We start from the raw sequence: 20,047 nt of genomic DNA on the forward strand, positions 1-20,047 counted from the left end.
CTGGAGTACTTTATAGTAGTAGATATTATTATAATATAGATAGCAATATTTGTTGACTGTACAGTAATCCACAGTCTTGTTGTGCATGGCATCCAACCAATATTCTGCAGCACAACACATTTAGTGGATCCTATACAGTAGAATTAATAGATGACTTATGAAAAATTCAATACTCATGGTTACTGTTGCTTGTTTATCACATTAACTATTTGATATATCAAAACATAAGTAAAATTAACCGATACTTTAAAGTTTTTCAATATTATTATGCATCAAATAATAATATACGCAGCAGCTTAAAAAGGTAAGTTACGTTATTCACCATAACTCTTGTTCTGAAGGCAGTATCAATTTTGTTCAGCTGCCATTACACATGCATAAGCCTCCTCTATCCAATGATATCAAAATTTAATTGATGCCAAAGTGTTTACAGGTTGCAAATTTACAATAAATGGTAGTAAGTAGCAACTTACTGTGATTCAACACAAAATCAATTGGAGAGTCAATCATGAAGTATGCGTTCTAATCAAAATAATAGTGGCATCACACCATAACCATGATATCGATGATCAAGAATTTTGTTCGGCCTGAATTGGACAGAGCAATTCATAAGGAGTTGGATGGTACTAAAGTTAATGATATTAAATGATCATGTCTAGTGCTTGCAAAAATTGAAAATATGAAACAATGCAAAATGTATGGAGTTTGTATTGGAGAAATTGAAGAAGTGGTCCATCCAGCATGAGATTTTTCAGACAATCTGAGTTTAATTAATCAGTCCAATTCATGTTCTAAGAACATAAAAACAAACAAAGGACACTGGTAATACACAGTACTGCTAATAAAATTATTACTGGCAACATCATTTTTGCCATTCTGACTTTACAATAGCATGTTTTGATATGACCACACAACACACTTCTGTGTGTCTTGATCAGTAACTGAATTGATGTTATCTCTTAGTTATGATGTGTTTGGTTTTGTAATAACCTTCTCATTTTACTAATGTAGATATACAAAGGTGATTGGACCAAAAAGACACCACTAGAAAGAGCAGTTGATGACAACAACGTGGACATTATCTACTGTATGATCAAAGAGTTCAATAAAGATGTTTCCAGTGTTGATCAGGTATAAACAGTAGTAGTCCTTATTACATCATCATGTAGCTACATAATTATACTGATTGTAGTATGTGTGTGATGTTCCTATGTAACTACCTGTTATTCCATCATGTATACTTGAACTAACTTAATATCCTATGATATGTATGTATATAATATGTAAAAGCTAACAGCTACAGTTCTATGATATGTCACACAGTGACCCCAAAATAGTTTATTCCATTCCATTCTGTGGATTACTTGAGGCCTCATTAATAACTGAAAATGATAAACTTCATTTCTACTGCATTATAATAAGTGCCTATTAAGAATATATTATGATGTACAAACTATTTCTACTACTCTCACTTCTACTGCATTTGCTTATGTTGCATGAACCAGTAAATATTATGGTGTGTTGATGTGAGCTTTGTTTCATTGTGTATTGAAGCGACTAAAACATGCATAAAGTTTTGTGTGACATACGTACATAGTTATTCCAGTACAAAACAGAATTTTGTGCAAAAGACTCATTAGCTCAGTTAGGCATGCTTAATGTTTAACACTAAGCAGATTTAGGTATTTTTATATGTTGTGTTTAATAATTATAAAATATTGGTGGTGCTGTGACAGAAATTTATCTGCTCAGCTTGAACATTTTAATTGCACAAAGTAGAGAAGGAAACTAGCTTTGTAGTATTAGTTTTACTGTACTCCGTGTTATTATTATCAATGTGGTCATGGAGGTATTATAGTTATGAGATGGCTCAGACAGAAGAGGATAGAAGACAACTGATGTGTGAATTGTGATTTGATAGTGGCAAATCACTGCTGAATTGTAAAAGACAGTTTTGACCTAAATATGACAGGCTCTTTCATGATAATTTTTAAGCACTGCAATATCTAGATTGTTAATATAGTTACTGTATGTTCACAAGTATCAGTTTGTGGTAGTTACAGATGTAGTGAAAGTGTTTTGCGTTAAAAGTGTTTAGGGTGTACACTATTCTACTACATTGCAGGCATACCAAAAGAAAGTCCGGGAAGTGATATCTCAAGGTAATGCAATGGAAAACACTTAAGTAATGGTTATGTTATTCATGTACTCACATAATTATCTGTGTATTGATTTATGTAATTAGTTAAGAATGGGTGAACATACACATATAAAAATAAACAATATTTATCAATGATAGCTACCGAATAGCCAAATGGTAGCAATGTCCATTGTACAGAGATTTGCCTAACCATGATTATGAAGAACAAAATGCATTTGTATACATATGTGACTAGGACTGTAAATTGAACTGGGCATGTGGGCAGAAAAATTCATCCTATCGTAGAATGACTATCAGTAAGATGTGCCTTTTGGGATACTAAACGAGTTCTTGCCCACTGTGTCCTGCTTTTTCTGTTATCTTCAATCAAGCTGGTCATCTTCTTCTTGATGCTTGGAAACCGTACCAAGACATAAACTTTTGATATCAGCACTTTCTATACTACAGTAGCTAGGAGCCACAAATTCATTTAAGGGCTCACACTGTTTTAAGAGATAATAGTTGGTAGACAGTTGGTCGACTGTATTTATAGCAATTGATTATAAAATACATGCCTCTTATTTGTAGCACAGTGAAAAACAAGATATGATAACCACATTCCTTATAAATATTGATTATAGTCCAATTGGCTGAGGCCCACTCCAGATATTCTAATAAAACAGTCACCCTAATATGTGACTGGATTTAGCAAAATCAACCATATGGGCGCAAGACCCAAAAATGAGATAACAGCAGCATGAAGTTGCTGCACTATCAGGCTAATAATTTCCATATCAAGTTCTCCTTCAACTTGTCGGGTCTGCTTTTGGTAGACTGTTTTCTGACGGCCTGTATATCCATGCCAGACTTCTGTACAGGTCTGTGAACAACAGGTATGTGCTGTGGGGGGTTCACACACTCTGGACAGACAAACAGGGAGCTGAATGTGTAATGTATGTCTGTTGTTTTTTGAGATTTCAGTATATTTCAGGGCTGTTTTGTGGTCTGGTGCCTCCAATTACCATCCTCATCCATTTTTTAGTCTATCTCTTGCCCACCCTACCACCCCCCACCCTCCACCCCTTTTTGAGGACTTGTGATACAACAACACAGATGAAAAACCTATCTAAAATGATAGGAAACTCTACCAGGATTATCCTGGCCACCAGGTGCTCTTAAAAGTTGTGAATTGCTTCATCTGTGGTGAAAAATCCATACATGTAGCTGCCAGGCTGGTGAGTAACAATATTTTAAATTATTAAAATACATTTTCTCTGAATCAACAATGCACCCATAAAGGTGATTTTCCAAATTCCAGTCACAAATAATAGCCATTTTGATATTCTAAAAGAACAGTTACATGTGTATTGTAGCTTAGCTATGTCAAAAAATGCTAAACAAACTGTATATAAAAATTAATAGGATCCGCAATGTGAAATTTCTACTTTTGAAAATCTATTGTCAAATCACTTACAAATGTTATACAAATTGGCCAGTATGTTTTTACAAATGCTGTGAACTCCACAAAGGAAATGTCTTTTCAAGTTGTGATACAAACTCTCAACCTTTCTTACTCTAAACCTAAATAGTAATTGGTTGCATTGTCAGGAAAAATTTCTAGCTGCAGCATTTCAAGAACAAAATGTGCACTGAAAAAAGTTTCGATGCTGCAAGAGCATACAGCAGTATCTCTCCCAGATCAACTGACTTTGCTACCACACCAAATTTCAAAATTGTTTGCCATCTGGCTGAACTTACCAGCATTCAAAAATCTGTAAAAATGTTGATGTTGTCAATGCATGTATGGCAACTTTTGGAAGCCCAATGTGCTAATTTGCTTCTCAAAACCCTTACTATACCCATGGTTAGCCACCTTATTCCATAGGCCTGGTCTGGCAGTTTTCCTAGCAAGCTTAAAATCTGCAGAACACTGATCTTGATCAATCTTCACCACATATGAGAATTTTAGCATATAACATGTGATACTTTTACCTTTGCTGTACCCTGAATTAGTTACATTCATCTGCAGGCCAGCTCTGGTGGCTCTGGTAGTGAGGTTAAAATCTGTCAAAATAATGTTGATTTCACTGGGCATATATAGGAACTAGTACAAGTCAAGTATGTTGGGCTGACATACAAATTCTTGCTGGATCCTTCAGTTGCTTTCATCTGTATAGGGCTGATCTACATGGCATTGTTTTTTAGTCTCTTGACAATGCCAGAACACAGAAAGTAGGCACCACTTACTGTGTATCATACAATATGGTAGTGCTGTATAATTATTAGGGATTATGAAGAACTGGACTTTCCCATCCAAAAACATCACCCTGAAATTTTAACCAGCTTCCATTTTCCTTTCATGACAGTTTGGCAGGCCATAAAAGTCTTCAGACCAAACCTAAGCCCTTTCAAAAAATTCTACTAAACAGATTATTTACTGATGAGACTGACTAACTGATGCCTCCTGCCAAGTAGAATCCAACAATGGATAAGGCTATGGGCCTGTTTCTTCACTGTTTGACATTGCTTCATCATGAGATGTGGCTTTTTGCCAACTGCATTATGTACAATACACACATTATGAACTTGCCATTGTCCTCCTTTGTGTTTCAGTTATTTTTGCTGACAACACAAGGTGTCAATTTGCGATACCGTATAGCTGGTAATTTTCAATAGGTTTTTATTTTGGGATATTTTGAAGAGGCCTTTCTCTTTGAAAATAAATTCCCACATCTGGTTGTTCTTCGAAAATAAATTCCCACAAGTGAAAGCAACGATCCAACTTTTGGCAATTCGCTTGTGTATTCCTCGAATATTAGCTCAGTATTACTGATGTAAACTGTATTATTGCTGTGCCAATAACCAGAAAACAAGTAATCCAGAATTGGAATTGATGCTGTCGGCTCTTTATGGTAGATAGTTAGCTTCTAGCTATGATTAAGTGCGATCAAGCCAATGAATTTACTTCACTTGAGGCTTTTTCAGTCTTCTCTCCAGTGCACAGGGATGGGGATTGTTCCATCAGTAAATTAGTTTTTGGCAAACATTTATGTATCTTCATAATTTGTGACACAAATTTCTGTTTATTTCAAATCCATCTACACTTCGAATTGTGCACTCTGCTTCAAAATTAAAATGCTTCAAAATTCAGATTTTGCATCTTGTGCAAAATTTTCTGTTTTGAAAATAACCCACTATACGATAGCATGGTGTGGCTTACCTGTGCCTGTGTTGGCTGAGGCATTGGCTTATGCTTATCACCCACATTTTCTGTAGTGACTGGATAGATTACAGAGACACTTCTCATACTGTTCTCAGTCTGTATCACTGTGTACGGGTGGATTATAGCCAAAAGCAAAGCATAATGTCAATCTCCCTTACATTACACAATTGATTGTTTGGGCACGCATTCACAAGCAAAATTACTATGTGGCATTTCTGGTGCTATTCTTTCTTTTAATGTGGCATATGCTTGTCCATTTGTCATAATTAATTATGTTATGAAAGAAAAGTAGAAATTTTAAGTTTGATTAGGGATCAAAGAAAAAGTTGTGAAACAAGGGAATAGCTGAAAATGGTGAAACAAGGAAGGTTGCCTATACCTGCAGATATACTAGTGGACATTAAATTGTAATCCCTAATTCAGTAATGGTTATGGACTGAAGTTTAGGGATTGAATGTCTATATACTAGTATATCTGCAGATATATGCAGCCTTCACAACTTTATATATAGCTATTCCCATGTTTCACTACTTTTCTTTTCTTTGATCCCATTTCAACTTAAAAATTTGAATTTTCCTTCTACTTGTTTTATTACATAGAACTTGTTAATTGCATGAAAGAATCACAAAAATACATAGAAATCAATTACAATTAATTAAAAATACCAATTGGACTTAGAATTGTTTTAAATATCAAGACACACGGTAGTGTGTCGTGCGGCCCAAGAAGCCAGCGTGCCACCCGTGAGTATATTAACAGGAAGAAAGAAAACGCAATTTTCACACCTATGTAGCTCTGTGATCCCTTATCCGATTGGAACCAAATTTGCTAGAGAGGTGCCGGCCAGTAAGGGGAGTCTACACACCAACTTTGAAGAAAATCGCTCCAGCCATTTCCGAGATACGAGCGAACAAAATTTCGTTTTAATTTCTTCGTTTTTTTCTTCTTCTACTTCTTCATTTCTCACATTCGCAAAATCCGCCATAAAACACGAATTCGTGCTCGGATCGGGCTGAAATTTGGCACACGTAAAGGGCTCATTAAGGCGGATCTGTGTACCAACTTTGGTAGGAATCCGATGAGCATTCACGGAGTTATGACCGATTATTTGCGTAAAATAAGGTCGAAGGTCTGTCACGCCTACAGGGTAAACTCCTTTGAGGAATCAGTTGAAAATTGATATGTAGATGGAGCAACCATCGTAGGAGTGCCTTTTTGTGGTTTGAAAGGAATCGGGATAAAGACCACGGAGATATGACACAAAACCCGACCTGTGTCAAAATTACGCAATCGATTTTTATGAATAAAAAAACTATTAGTTTTTGTATCTACCAGGCAAACCGCTTAGAGCAATGAGCTGAAAATCAGTATGTAGCTGGAATAATCATCATAGAAAGTCCTTGCAGTAGTACAGAGGAATCGGATTACAAACCACTGAGTTATGATTCGAAAGGCAACTTCGTGTAGCAAATGCGAGATCGAGATACTCTAATAGAACAGTCACCCTAATAAAGCATTCAGCTGCATTTATAATTTACTCAATTATAATTTATTACATTGCAAATTATTCTGTAGGGAATTCAGTTACAAACAAGTCACCCTGTAGTCAGATCAGCCTGAAGAAGGTACCTAATAGAGAGTTCAGCTACAAAGAAACCATCATGTAGAGAGTTCAGCTCAAACAAATTGCCCTGTAGAGAGATCAGCTAGAAGAAGTTACCTTGTAGAGAGTTCAGTTACAAAGAAACAATCATGCAAAGTGTTCAGCTACAAACAAATCACCCAGTAGAAAGTTCCACTATGAACAGATCACACTGTAGAGAGTTCAGTTAGAAGCAAGTCATGTTGTAGAGAGATCAGCTAGAAGAAGTAACCTTGTAGAGAGTTCAGCTACAAAGAAACCACCATGTAAGAGAGTTCAGCTGCAAACAAATCACCTGTAGAGAGTTCAGCAGGAACAAGTCACCCTGTACAGAGATCAGCTAGAAAAAAGTCACCCTGTAGAGAATTCAGCTACAAACAAATCACCCAGTAGAAAGATCAGGTAGAAGAAGTTACCTTGTAGAGAGTTCAGCTGCAAACAAATCCACTGTAGAGAGTTCAGCTAGAAACAAGTCACCCTGTAGAGAGATCAGCTAGAAACAAGTCACCCTGTAGAGAGTTCAGCTAGAAGAAGTCACATTGTAGAGAGTTCAGTTACAATGAAACTCCCATGTAGAGAGTTCAGCTGCAAACAAAATCACCCTGTAGAGAACTCAGCTACAAACAAATATGCCCTGTAAAAAGATCAGCTAGAAAACAAGTCACCTTGTAGAGAGTTCAGCTAGAAGAAGTCACATTGTAGAGAATTCAGCTACAAAGAAATCACCTGTAGAGAGATCAGCTAGAAAACAAGTCACCTTGTAGAGAGTTCAGCTAGAAGAAGTCACATTGTAGAGAATTCAGCTACAAAGAAACTACCATGTATAGAGAGTTCAGCTGCAAACAAATCACCCCGTAGAAAGTTCAGCTATGAACAGATCACCCTGCAGAGAGATCAGCTAGAAACAAGTCACCCTGTAGAAAGATCAGCTATAAGAAGTTACCTTGTAGAGAGTTCAGCTACAAAGAAACCAGAGTTCAGCTGCAAAGAAATCACCTGCAGAGAGTTCAGCTAGAAGAAGTCACATTGTAGAGAGTTCAGTTACAATGAAACTCCCATGTAGAGAGTTCAGCTGCAAACAAATCACCCTGTAGAGAACTCAGCTACAAACAAATATGCCCTGTAAAAAGATCAGCTAGAAGAAGTTACCTTGTAGAGAGTTCAGCTACAACAAAACCATCATGTAGAGAGTTCAGCTACAAAGAAATCACCTGTAGAGAGTTCAGCTAGAAACAAGTCACCCTGTAGAGAGATCAGCTAGAAAACAAGTCACCTTGTAGAGAGTTCAGCTAGAAGAAGTCACATTGTAGAGAATTCAGCTACAAAGAAACTACCATGTATAGAGAGTTCAGCTGCAAACAAATCACCCCGTAGAAAGTTCAGCTATGAACAGATCACCCTGCAGAGAGATCAGCTAGAAACAAGTCACCCTATAGAGAGTTCAGCTAGAAGAAATTACCTTGTAGAGAGTTCAGCTACAAAGAAACCACCATGTAGAGAGTTCAGCTGCAAACAAATCACCCAGTAGAAAGTTCAGCTATGAACAGATCACCCTGTTGAGAGTTCAGTTAGAAACAAGTCATCCTGTAGAGAGATCACCTAGAAGTATCACCTTGTAGAGAGTTCAGCTACAAACAAATCACCTGTAGAAAGTTCAGCTACAAACAAATCACCCTGTAGAGAGATCAGCTAGAAGAAGTCCCCTTGTAGAGAGTTCAGCTATAAAGAAACCACCATGTAGCGAATTCAGCTGCAAACGAACACCCTGTAGAGAACTCAGCTACAAACAAATCGCCCTGTAGAAAGATCAGCTAGAAGAAGTTACCTTGTAGGGATTTCAGCTACAAACAAATCACCCTGTAGAGAGTTCAGCTACAAAGAAATCATGAAGTAGAGAGTTCAGCTGCAAACAAATCATCCTGTAGAGAGTTCAGCTATGAAAAGATCACCCTGTAGAGAGTTCAGCTAGAAGAAGTCACTTATTAGAGAGTTTAGCTACAAAGCAACCACCATGTAGAGAGTTCAGCTGCAAACACATCACCCTGTAGAGAATTCTGCTACAAACAAATCGCCCTGTAGAGAGACCAGCTAGAAACAAGTCACCCTGTAGACAGATCAGCTAGAAGAAGTTACCTTGTAGAGAGTTCATCAGCTGCAAACAAATCACCCTGTAGAGAATTCAACTACAAACAGATAACCCTGCAGAGGGTTCAGCTAGAGTCAAGTCACCCTGTAGAGAGAATCCTGTAAAGAGTTCATCTACATACAAGCAGATCACCCTGTAGAGAGTTCAGCTACATTTCAAGTCACCCAGTAGAGAAATCAGCTGCAAATTATCCTGTGGGGATTAATTGACATGTAATAAATATATTCTCTCTTTTTATATTATGAACTCTTGATATATGCATTATATATATATAATTTGTACATTTACTGATAAAATCAGAATGAGTTAAAGTATTTATAAAATCTGATTCATCTTTTTCTTTTTCCTGTGGTAAAGAAAAATATATAGGTTAAAAAGCCCCAAAGCTGGCCATAGGCCGGCTTTGGGGTATACAAATACAAAAAGAAGTGAAATCTAATCAAAAACAGCCAAGCTGTAAAAAAAGGAGTGCGGCCCTTGAAAAGGCTATGGTCAAAAAAGATGTGAAATCCAAGGTGGCGGCCAAGAAATGGCTGTGATGGTAGGTTAATGGTAAAAATTTTAATAACAACAATTCAGGTGAATTTTGTGCCAATTGACCAAGCGGCACCAAATTCACCTGAATTGTCGTTATTAAAATTTTTACCATTAACCTACCATCACAGCCATTTCTTGGCCGCCACCTTGGATTTCACATCTTTTTTCACCATAGCCTTTTCAAGGGCCGCACTCCTTTTTTTACAGCTTGGCTGTTTTTGATTAGATTGTACTTAACATGAATGGAAATACCGATTGTGGATTTTGGTAATCATTTGCATTGAGATAGTAAAATTTCTGTTATCTTGACATGAATCATCTCATCTCATAATTTTGGCAAACTTTATATCACCAGAATGTCTAGAGTGCCTCTACACAGTAGTCTGGTTAAAAGTGCATGCCTTTAGGTATTTTAAAGTACTGACATGGTTTTCAATTATCAGCACTTATACCATTATTGTCGTCACTTCGTTAGCCTTACAAAACTTCCCAATGATCTACCACGTTTTGTTAACCATGCCCATTATTCACTAAGCCTGAAGACGTACACACACTTTTTATCAGTATCAATATCATTAGTGTCTACAGTGTCATCATTGTGTACCTGAATGGGTGGAAAGATGCAACAGGGGACACTTTGCAGCTTCCTTCTTTTCACTGTCTCTTATTTTTGTGCTGTTTCTTGCTTTCATTTCTCACTTCCTTCTGCTAATAGTTTAGCAACTTCATCTCTCTTTTTTTCTTCTAACAGTTTTCCTCTGCTTTTTCTTCAGATTTTTCATTTCTTATATTCATGCTCAAAGATCATTTTAGAACATTCTTCACTTGTAAGTATTCAAGCACCAGTAGCATGAACAGCAGGGGCTTTCTTTGTCTTAATAGGGACGTACTGTATCAAGTACTTGTATGTTAATTTGCTTGGCTTTCATGAGTTGAGGCACATTTCTGGCTGGTAATGTGTGCTATAACTGTCCAGCACTAAAAGCTAAGGTGTACTTCCAACAGAATGCTTCAGAAAATGCTTATTCCAAGCAATTCTATATGTCATCCCAGCTTGTACTGCTGAGATCATATTGTGTACCTGGAATTTCCCCTGGTCCATTCTTAATAAGGCCCTTGTATCAAATGATATGAAAAAATTAATGATGGAATTGTATGTCCCATAGCACTTACACAAGAGAGTTATCTGGCTCCTATTATCATAAGTTCTGCTAAGTACATTCTTCTGACTTCTCTTTGTCCCATACAGGCCTGTAGTCTAACAGTCTAACAGTATTCCAGTCTTGTTGACATTATAAACCTTCCTCAGGCTATTCATCAGCTTAATCTTCTGACTTCTCTTTGTCCCATACAGGTCTGTGGTCTAACAGTATTCCAGTCTTGTTGACATTATAAACTTGACTCAGGCTATTCATCAGCTTAATCTTCTGACTTCTCTTTGTCCCACACAGGTCTGTGGTCTAACAGTATTCCAGTCTTGTTGACATTATAAACTTGACTCAGGCTATTCATCAGCTTAATCTTCTGACTTCTCTTTGTCCCATACAGGTCTGTGGTCTAACAGTATTCCAGTCTTGTTGACATTATAAACTTGACTCAGGCTATTCATCAGCTTAATCTTCTGACTTCCCTTTGTCCTATACAGGTCTGTGGTCTAACAGTATTCCAGTCTTGTTGACATTATAAACTTGACTCAGGCTATTCATCAGCTTAATCCTCTATAGCACATACTTTAACTTCTCAAAATAATCAGTCATCATTGTTTCCCTGTTCATGCAGTCCATTCTTATTTTGACTATGGGATCACCTTTATGCAATGTCAGATGGCTCTGTCTTCCCACGCCAGCCATTTGATTCTCTTCTGCTTGATGATAACCTTTGCTTGTCATGCACTACATTTGTTGCAATCATTTGTACCTACTTTCTGCTCTTGTCATACCCTGCCTTAACTGCACAGTATTTACCAGTTCAGTCGCTTTCCCACATGTTATGAATATGGGTTTGACCCAGGATTCATTCCATGGACAACCTGGTTAATAATTCTATCTTGCAGCATTTGTCTTGGACATTTAATTGTTTTGCCACTCTCCAGGATGTTTGCCTACCCTTAACAGTATGAATGGTGAAGTGCTTGCTTTCATATGTCCATTGCTTTCAATTTTGGAGGGAGTATCTTGATGGTAGAATTGTTGGTCCGGAAGTAGAGTGTGAGCATGGGTTTCCCCCTCCCCATCCTTTTCTAGACATGTTTTGACTTAGTGGCATCTAAAGACCACGCTCACTTAGGAGTGCAGTAATTATGCTGGAATAATTTTCAGCATAATGCCAGAAATCATTATTCTAGCATTATGCTAGCATTTTGAAAGACTTATTAAAGCTTTCATGAATGAACAATCAATATACTCTAATAGAACAGTCACCAGATCGAGATACTCTAATAGAACATTCACTTTTATACTCTATCAATCCTATTTCTTGCATATTACTATATTAGAACAATGAAATATCTTTTTTAGGTGCAATAATTAACCTTAGAATTTTAAATGAACAGTCAATTCTACATTTCAATTTCAATTTGTTGGAATAATTTGGAGAATAATGCATAAATTTTGGAACATAATGCAAGCTTTTTCCAGGAAATTCTGAATAGAATAATGCAAAGAATCATGAACATAATTACAGACCTATGCTCACCAACGTCCCCACAACAGCACAAGCCTATATCAACTAATAAAAACAACTAATAATCAATTTCCAGGACAGTTTTACCTCAATTTCAGTTCACCACATGTTCAAGAGATGCCATAAATTATTGAAGCAAAATACATAATCTTCTGCCGATAATTGAAAATACTTGTGCCAATAATTGAGTGCTGCCAGTAGTTGGGATATACTCTAATATAGAACAGCCATTTATTCTAATAAATTATAGCTGTCACTTGCAGTATATGTGTCACACTTGAAGTGCATGCATATCAGTACTTCAAAAGTTTTAGATTTCTCAGACAAACTTCCATCATATTGCTCCTCCATCACTTGACTGGTTCATAAATAATACAGAAACACAATATGTTTTCAAAGTACTTTTAAACTTATTCTCTTGCTCTCAATACTAATTGTAGCACCGTAGCACTTGGCTTTGCCTTGTGGTATATTCATAGTTTGGAATGTAGCTATAGCAACCAGATTTGTTTATTGAAAAGACTCCAAAATCATATAATACATTTGGCTAAATATCTATTAGTTAACTGCCAACCCAAAAAAAGTAATGTAGTGGCTGCGGTGATTCTAGATCTGACCCACAGGGTAGGGAGTAGCATGACTATTGTTGTAAGGTTGTAATGTAAAATAGGGAGGTCTGGGGATTGTAGCTGCAGGATTTTTTTCAATTTGAAAGCTTGAAAACAGCCTAAAATATTATGCTAAAATAACAACACTAATCTATACTGCAACTTTTCCCCAAGATTTTTCAAAGCTTACTTCATCAGGGGGGAGGGGGCATTCAACCTAGAATTGTCTATGTAGTGGTATGCTCATCATTTGCTCAGGCATTAATCTGACTGTTTCATGCTTTTACTTACATGTTATCCAATTTTGGAAGTGGAACAGTAGTTACCTTGAAGGGAAGTGTTGCATAATAAAGATGGTGACATAAATGACTTACAACGTTTAGCATAATAGGCATTTTAATTTATTTTCATAAGTAAATAAGTTGTAATTCTGCACACAACAACCAGCTGTACATTGGTTTTATGTAATTATTTTATATTTTCTACATTTTGGTACTGTTTGTATCTTCCTTTGTAGTGGATAGAGATGTCACCAACTCTAGTAAATGGCCTGTTGCTGAAAAAGTTGCTAAAGCCCTGTTCACATCTCCTCTGCCTAGTCATTTAGAATGTGAAATCTGTCTTGATGTCCTTGATGATCCAGTTATGACCACTTGTTGTGGTCAAAGCTATTGCAAGGAATGCATTGGGAAAGTACGTAACAAAGTTTGCCCTCATTGTCGAGGGAAAATTGAAACTTTCCCAGACAAGAAGAGCGTGAGGCTTATCAATGAGCTTAAAATCTGTTGTCCTTATCACATTGATGATAAATGTCAATGGAAGGGTGCACCATCAGAGCTACTAAATCATCTCAGAGTTTGCGACATAAAGCCAATAATGTGTCCACACGGATGTGGTAAACAGCTTGAGAAGAACAACATGAGGCTTCATGCTGAATTTGATTGCAGTTTGCGTCTGGTCTCCTGTATTCACTGCTGGAAGAAGGTGAAGGACAAAGATATGGCTAAACACACTAGTGGTTGCCCTAAGATGCCCTTACCTTGTCCTAATAAATGCTCAGCTCCTAAAGTGATTACTCGAGAAGAAATGAAACGTCATCTTAAAGTTTGTCCTGACCAGGTTGTCGCATGTAAGTATTCAGAGCTTGGATGTCAACAAAAGATGAAACGCAAAGAGCTTGATCAGCACATGTCTACTGCCATGCAACACCATCTTGATTTAGTTGCTAAGAGAGCCATAAGGGAGGAAAATGCAAGGAAGCAGCTGGAATATGCTAATAAGCAGCTGGAGGAAAAGGTAGCATCACTAGAGGCTATGATGACAAAACTAATGAATAAGTAAAGGCTTTAGCAACTGTTGTTGACTTTATTGAGACCTGTGATAACTTCTTAGTTGGTTATTTTTATAGGATTTTGTTTGCATTTATCTTTAAACAATCATGTCTCACTTTTCTAATCCTGTTTAAGTGAGTGATATTGTTTAACACATACTGTATAGCTATGTGCATGCCTGCTGATGAAAATATAGAAATTGAGTAGCTATTTAATTGAACTTTAGTGCTAATAAGCTAAGGTTCTGCACTGGAAACAAACAATCCACATACAGCCACACCCATGCAAGTTAGCCACAGCTCCATTAATATAAGGCCCTAGAATGCTTGTATTGCTTAGCTTTGGAAAAGTAGATTTTACGGTGAAATTAATTTTGATAGTGTATTCATGTAGTTTTGAGTTTATGGTGAAAAAATCAAACCTGCAGTCATGGATAATAAGTCAATTTTCTCATAATTAGTCACACATGTGCAGTACAGGTACTAATGTATGGTGTTGAATAAAGTCCTGTGATGTAAATTTCTGTTCATTTTACATAACCAGTTATAGCCTAATTTATGCATTTCTCTTTCATTTTGTAAAATCCTCTTTCTCTCTCCTTCATCTGCCTTTAGTCAATTAACCTTGAGTTAAAATCTACCTTAAATAGTGGGAATTTTAGTAGCTGTTCATGTTGCATTGGGTACTTGTATACAGTGTATGTACTGGAAGCCGAAGGTAAAGAATTGGTGTGAATTAATGACTGCATGTACATGTGTACACATACATTATAATTATAGCTTTAACCAAAGGCGAGCTACAACCTAAACAGCAGTTAAAACCAGCTAGCATTTCTCAATTGGCAATTATATAGTTAAGACTGGTTTAAACACAGTCACATATAGTGCATAATAACATACTGACTGTAATCAAGTAACACATGCACACTTAATTATGTGGTCATCACATTGACACATTTCTTCTCATAGTAGAGTGAATGTGTGATTTGTTTTATGTAACCATGTTTGTTATATAGCATTTTTGGGTGCAGAAGAGCATAATCAAGATTTGCAACATATTGCCTGTATGGAATGTGTTTAGCTTAGGATAGACACTGGACACTTGATGTGTATGTACAGTATAAGAAATAATATATGTGACTGGATCTACGAAAACCGTTCTTATCGCCCAAGACAGGAAGTTTGATTTTTTCACATAAACACAAAGCTTAATGAATGCACTATCAAGTTTCACTGCCACAGTCGACCAGAGTAAAGTGGTCTGCTTTTGCTGGCTGCTTTTCTAGAGCACAGTGGCGAGCCGTACGAGTGGTCTGGGGTCTTGATGGAGCCCTGGCCGACCAGGAGATGGCTGTGTGTGGCTGTACAGCTCTGTGGTGTTGGACAATGACCTGTGCTGTAAATTTCCTATCATTTTAGCCAGTTCTGAGCCCTGAATGGCCTATAACTTGGCCTAATTCATCCTAGCACGTCTCTTTTCAATTTTTGAACACCATCTTACCCGCCTTCCACCCCCTTCTGGAGCCCCCGCCTCCCACCCCCTTCTGGAGCCCCCGCCTCCCACCCCCTTCTGGAGCCCCCGCCTCCCACCCCCTTCTGGAGCCCCCGCCTCCCACCCCCTTCTGGAGCCCCCGCCTCCCACCCCCTTCTGGAGCTCGCCTGATACAGACAACCTCGGTTTAAAAACTATCTAAAATGGCGGGAAACTTATCTGTTGACTACTTCTTCAGTGGATAATCAGGAAGGTAAGAAATTGTTGTGAAACGTGTGAAAATTTGGTATGCGTAGCTACCACCATTGGCCAGCTACAACACACAGAATATTTAAAACCGACGTTTCTCGATACTTTTAAATGGGCGATAAGACCGGTTTTCCCAGAGACAGTCACATATTATATTATAGCATGTATGATAGGCCAGCATCAAAATAGAAACATAATACGCTGTAGTGCTATGCTAGTATAATGCTAGCATAATAATTATTAAGTGAAAATGTGGAGCAAGATAGATTAATATTCCATAATAGAGCAGTCAGCGGAATAAGTAATGATTGCAATAGAGCACTCAAGTGCATTGTACATAGCTCCTTAGATTGATACACTTTGATAGAACATTCACTTTAATTTGTAGTGAAACAGAGCAATCATTGGTTAAAGTTTTCATTAATTATTGTGTATTTAAAAAATGTTGTTAACATAGGACCATAATGCAAGCATAATGGGACCAATGAAGAGCACATATAGAACTTTAACAATTCATAACTTGAGATTGGAAAAACCTATTGACTTGAAATTTGGTCAGAGGTGACCACCAACATTATATAGGTAAATGGATAAAGAAAATTTGTATAGTTGTATCTTTCTTGAATGCTAAGTCACGACCTTTCAAGTTCATAGAATTGGATGCGTGTGGAGACCCTTTTCGCAATTGCGGTCACATATTATTACTTTGTGTCCACAGCCTTAAGCTGTCACGTGTGAAACTACTACCTTATCACGTGACATGATTGCGTTGTTGGACAATGTGTAAATCTTGGTTATAAGTAAGAAGCTGGCGAATAGGCTTAATTCAGTAGGCTTTGTTACTTCATTGTGGAAAGGCATTGATATCAAATGACCTCCTGGTGTCCAACTCAACTGTCTTTATCTGTCATTGGGTGCACTTACTTCTTAGAATTGTGGTATGAGCTAGTTGAGGTGTATCATAGTGTATAGCACATAATGCAATGTAGATCACACTGGTTTATTTACTTCAGAGTTAGGCTTGCGCCAATTATGCCAGCATAATTTTGAGCGTAATAGGCTAGCAAAAGCATCAAGCATTGTGCCAGCATAATAAGATGATTTTCAAGAATAACTGTAATTAAAATGTGCAACGTGCATGCCACAAATACTGCACATTACTACTACTTTTCATATCAAAACCTTGCAGTGTTATTGTTTTTACTAATTTCTTGACTGATTATTCACACTTTATGGAAATAAGATCGAGATACTTTAATAGAGCAGTCACTTACTCTAATACAGCAGTCAGGAATGCTGATATACTCTAATAAAACAGTCAGCTCTCAAGCATAATCTTGATTTGAGAGCATTTTTGAGCATAATAGGCTGGATTTTTGAGTGCTGCTCAAAAGCATAATAGGCTATTTTCAAATCATAATTGGCTCAAGCCTATTCAGAGTTATGCAGTTTCAGTACCCTGATGTCACCAAGGCAAAACAGCCATGAACAATTTACTGAGTAATTAGCACAAAGACAGCCTGTACTACCTACTTAACTGGTTAAGAATAGTATTATTATTTCCAGTAAAAAAATCAATACACTGTAATAGAGCAGTCAGCTACCCTAATGGAGCAGTCAAAGTGCTTTTAAAAAGGTGCACCTAAAAAGATCTTAAAACTTTGTCTCATTGAGGAATCAAACCTAAACTCTTCAGCAAAGTTGATGTTCTGCACCTTTCTCCCACATGTTCACTTAGGGATTCTATTCTATCTATCTATTCCGTATTCCGGGTTTTAATGGAAACCATTCACTTACTCTGTAAAGACCTCAACAACCTTTAAAAGGTCCTGTTATAGTTTGATCGTAATTGCTAGAATAATGAAACAATTATATGTCCATTCACTTCCAATTAAGGTTAGTAATTTCAGTCCTTATGCACATTACATTTTCTCTGCCCCTGTTCAAAAATTCCAGTACAGATCTAGCTATACACAACTTGAATAACATAAGTAACAATTTTAGTTGATATACTACCTACTGTAGCTAGCTATATAATCACAATGTAAAATATATTATTGTATGTGTAGCTACTGTAGTTGTAATTACTTGTGTAATATGACTGTGGACACTGTTCATCCACAGATCTTTAAGTTTGTTCACACTTTCTGGCATGTATTATATTATAAAGGCTATCAAGTGTATGATCACAAATTGTGACTGGATAGGGCATGTGGGCACACACTACATCCTATCACATTATGGGTTATATCTCAGTACTAGGATGGAATATCTACATTCTGTAACTAGTATTATAATGCCAATTAAATTTGTAATACCTGGTAAACATTGCATAGCCATAGCTTAATTAACGAAAAAGTTGTGACACATGAAAGGTTGAAAAAGTAATCAAATTTTGTGTGCCCACATGCCCTATTTTCACAGGCCCAGTCACAATTATTATTATTATTATTATAACTCATTATAGCTACATATGTGCAGGGGTTAACAGTGATGCAGTGCATGAAGGCTGAAGGAATTTTGGGTGGCAAAATACTTATAATTTGCAATATCTATGCATTTACAACCTAAACTTTTCCTGAAGCGTACATTCCCACCTTGGTATGCTCATGCATGCTGCATGTTCTTCATTAGGCCAGGCAAACTTGATTAATTGTTTCTCATCCCCACTTGTATCCCTTTTTACCCACCCACTTCTAATTTCATTATTGCTGTTATCAATCATGTGCATGAACATGTATTTTGATGCTAAGAAGGCTGGCTATCATTTTACAGTACAGCAAATGTTGCTTAAACCTCGGAAACAGTGGTAAAATGTAAGTATTAGTTCTTAATGGCTTTAGCTAACCTTTATAGTATCATACAGTTTGATTTGGAGTATTTTCTTTAATAGTGAATAATGAAAAATTACCTCCCTCCTTCATGGAAATCCGAATTTTTGTGAATGAGAAACAAGTAATCAAGTTTGCTTGGCCTTATACAATTTCAGCACATGCCAGATAAACTTTGACTTTGATCTGAGACATGTCAGATGAACAAAAACTAGTTACGTATAATCTGCTCTGCTGACCACTTAACTGCGGAAGCAGTGGAACTCTGCAAACAGTGCAATTCCTTTAACTACTAGATCACTAGTGCAGGTCTAGTAGGAATTTCTATAATATGCAAAAGAAGATACTTTTATCATGTAGCAGATATATGTGACTGGTCTTGTGAAAACAGGGCATGTAGACATGTGATTTTTGCCTACTTTTTCGAACTTCCTTGACTCATAACATTTTATACCAATATGCTATGGCAATGAATTTTATCACTTAGTAAGCATTTAATTTAAGTAGGGATCCGGGTGGATTTGGCGTGCGCCTCAAATTTCGATCCCTCAAAAATCATCCTAGAAATATCTCACACAGCAAATAAACCTTTTACTAAAGAGTCTTCAAGTTTCTAACTTAATTTCTAGCGTTATATATCAGGAAACGACTAGAAAAGTGCTGGAATTTTATTTCTAAAAATCGCTAAAACAGAAATTTTCGTCTGCCTGCCAGCCTGCCTGCCAGCCTGCCTGCCAGCCTGCCTGCCAGCCTGCCAGCCTGACCACATTCCCAAGGCTACAGGCCAAACGAAGCAGCGAAGGATCACCATTCTTTGCCACAATATTTAACTCGCTGCTGGGAAGTGCCTTTTCGGGTTCCGACGAGTGTCTGCCTTCTGCGCTTTGCCTTTCCTTTTATCTTCAATTACGGATCGTCTTCTTCTTTTCCAGTCACGGAGGCGTTAATAATTCGTATCGACACTTTCCTTAGAGCAGCCGTATTCGGACGCCACAAAACTAATAACGGATTCCGTACTGTAAGGGCAAGTAGATGCCTGTATAGCAACACTTACAAAGCGATCAAGCAGCCTAGTGAAGTAAGAACACGCTGCCACGCCCTTATCAATCAGAGCGCGCGCTCGTACTTAACGATCAGTGGACCACGCCCATTATTAATGGTCCAGCT

General features: G+C 37.2%; 1 protein-coding gene across 1 annotated transcript; it reads left to right on the forward strand.

Moving 5' to 3' along the window:
* Window positions 1-565: 565 nt before the first annotated feature.
* LOC136246352 (TNF receptor-associated factor 5-like) lies at window positions 566-14,319 on the forward strand. Its single transcript, XM_066037743.1, has 4 exons — window positions 566-631; window positions 1,012-1,131; window positions 2,126-2,162; window positions 13,496-14,319. The coding sequence occupies exons 1-4, from the start codon at window positions 566-568 to the stop codon at window positions 14,317-14,319; spliced, it is 1,047 nt and encodes a 348-aa protein (XP_065893815.1).
* The last annotated feature ends 5,728 nt before the right edge of the window (window positions 14,320-20,047 follow it).

Source organism: Dysidea avara, chromosome 2 (assembly GCF_963678975.1).
Source record: "Dysidea avara chromosome 2, odDysAvar1.4, whole genome shotgun sequence".
In the NCBI taxonomy this organism is placed as follows: domain Eukaryota; kingdom Metazoa; phylum Porifera; class Demospongiae; order Dictyoceratida; family Dysideidae; genus Dysidea; species Dysidea avara.

Excerpts from the sequence above, each read along its gene's own strand:
- LOC136246352 (XM_066037743.1), top strand. The coding sequence starts at position 566 with ATGATCAAGAATTTTGTTCGGCCTGAATTGGACAGAGCAATTCATAAG. Across the intron at positions 632-1,011 it reads AGGAGTTGGATGGTACTAAA|ATATACAAAGGTGATTGGAC; the intron begins GTTAATGATATT and ends TTACTAATGTAG. Across the intron at positions 2,163-13,495 it reads CCGGGAAGTGATATCTCAAG|TGGATAGAGATGTCACCAAC; the intron begins GTAATGCAATGG and ends CTTCCTTTGTAG.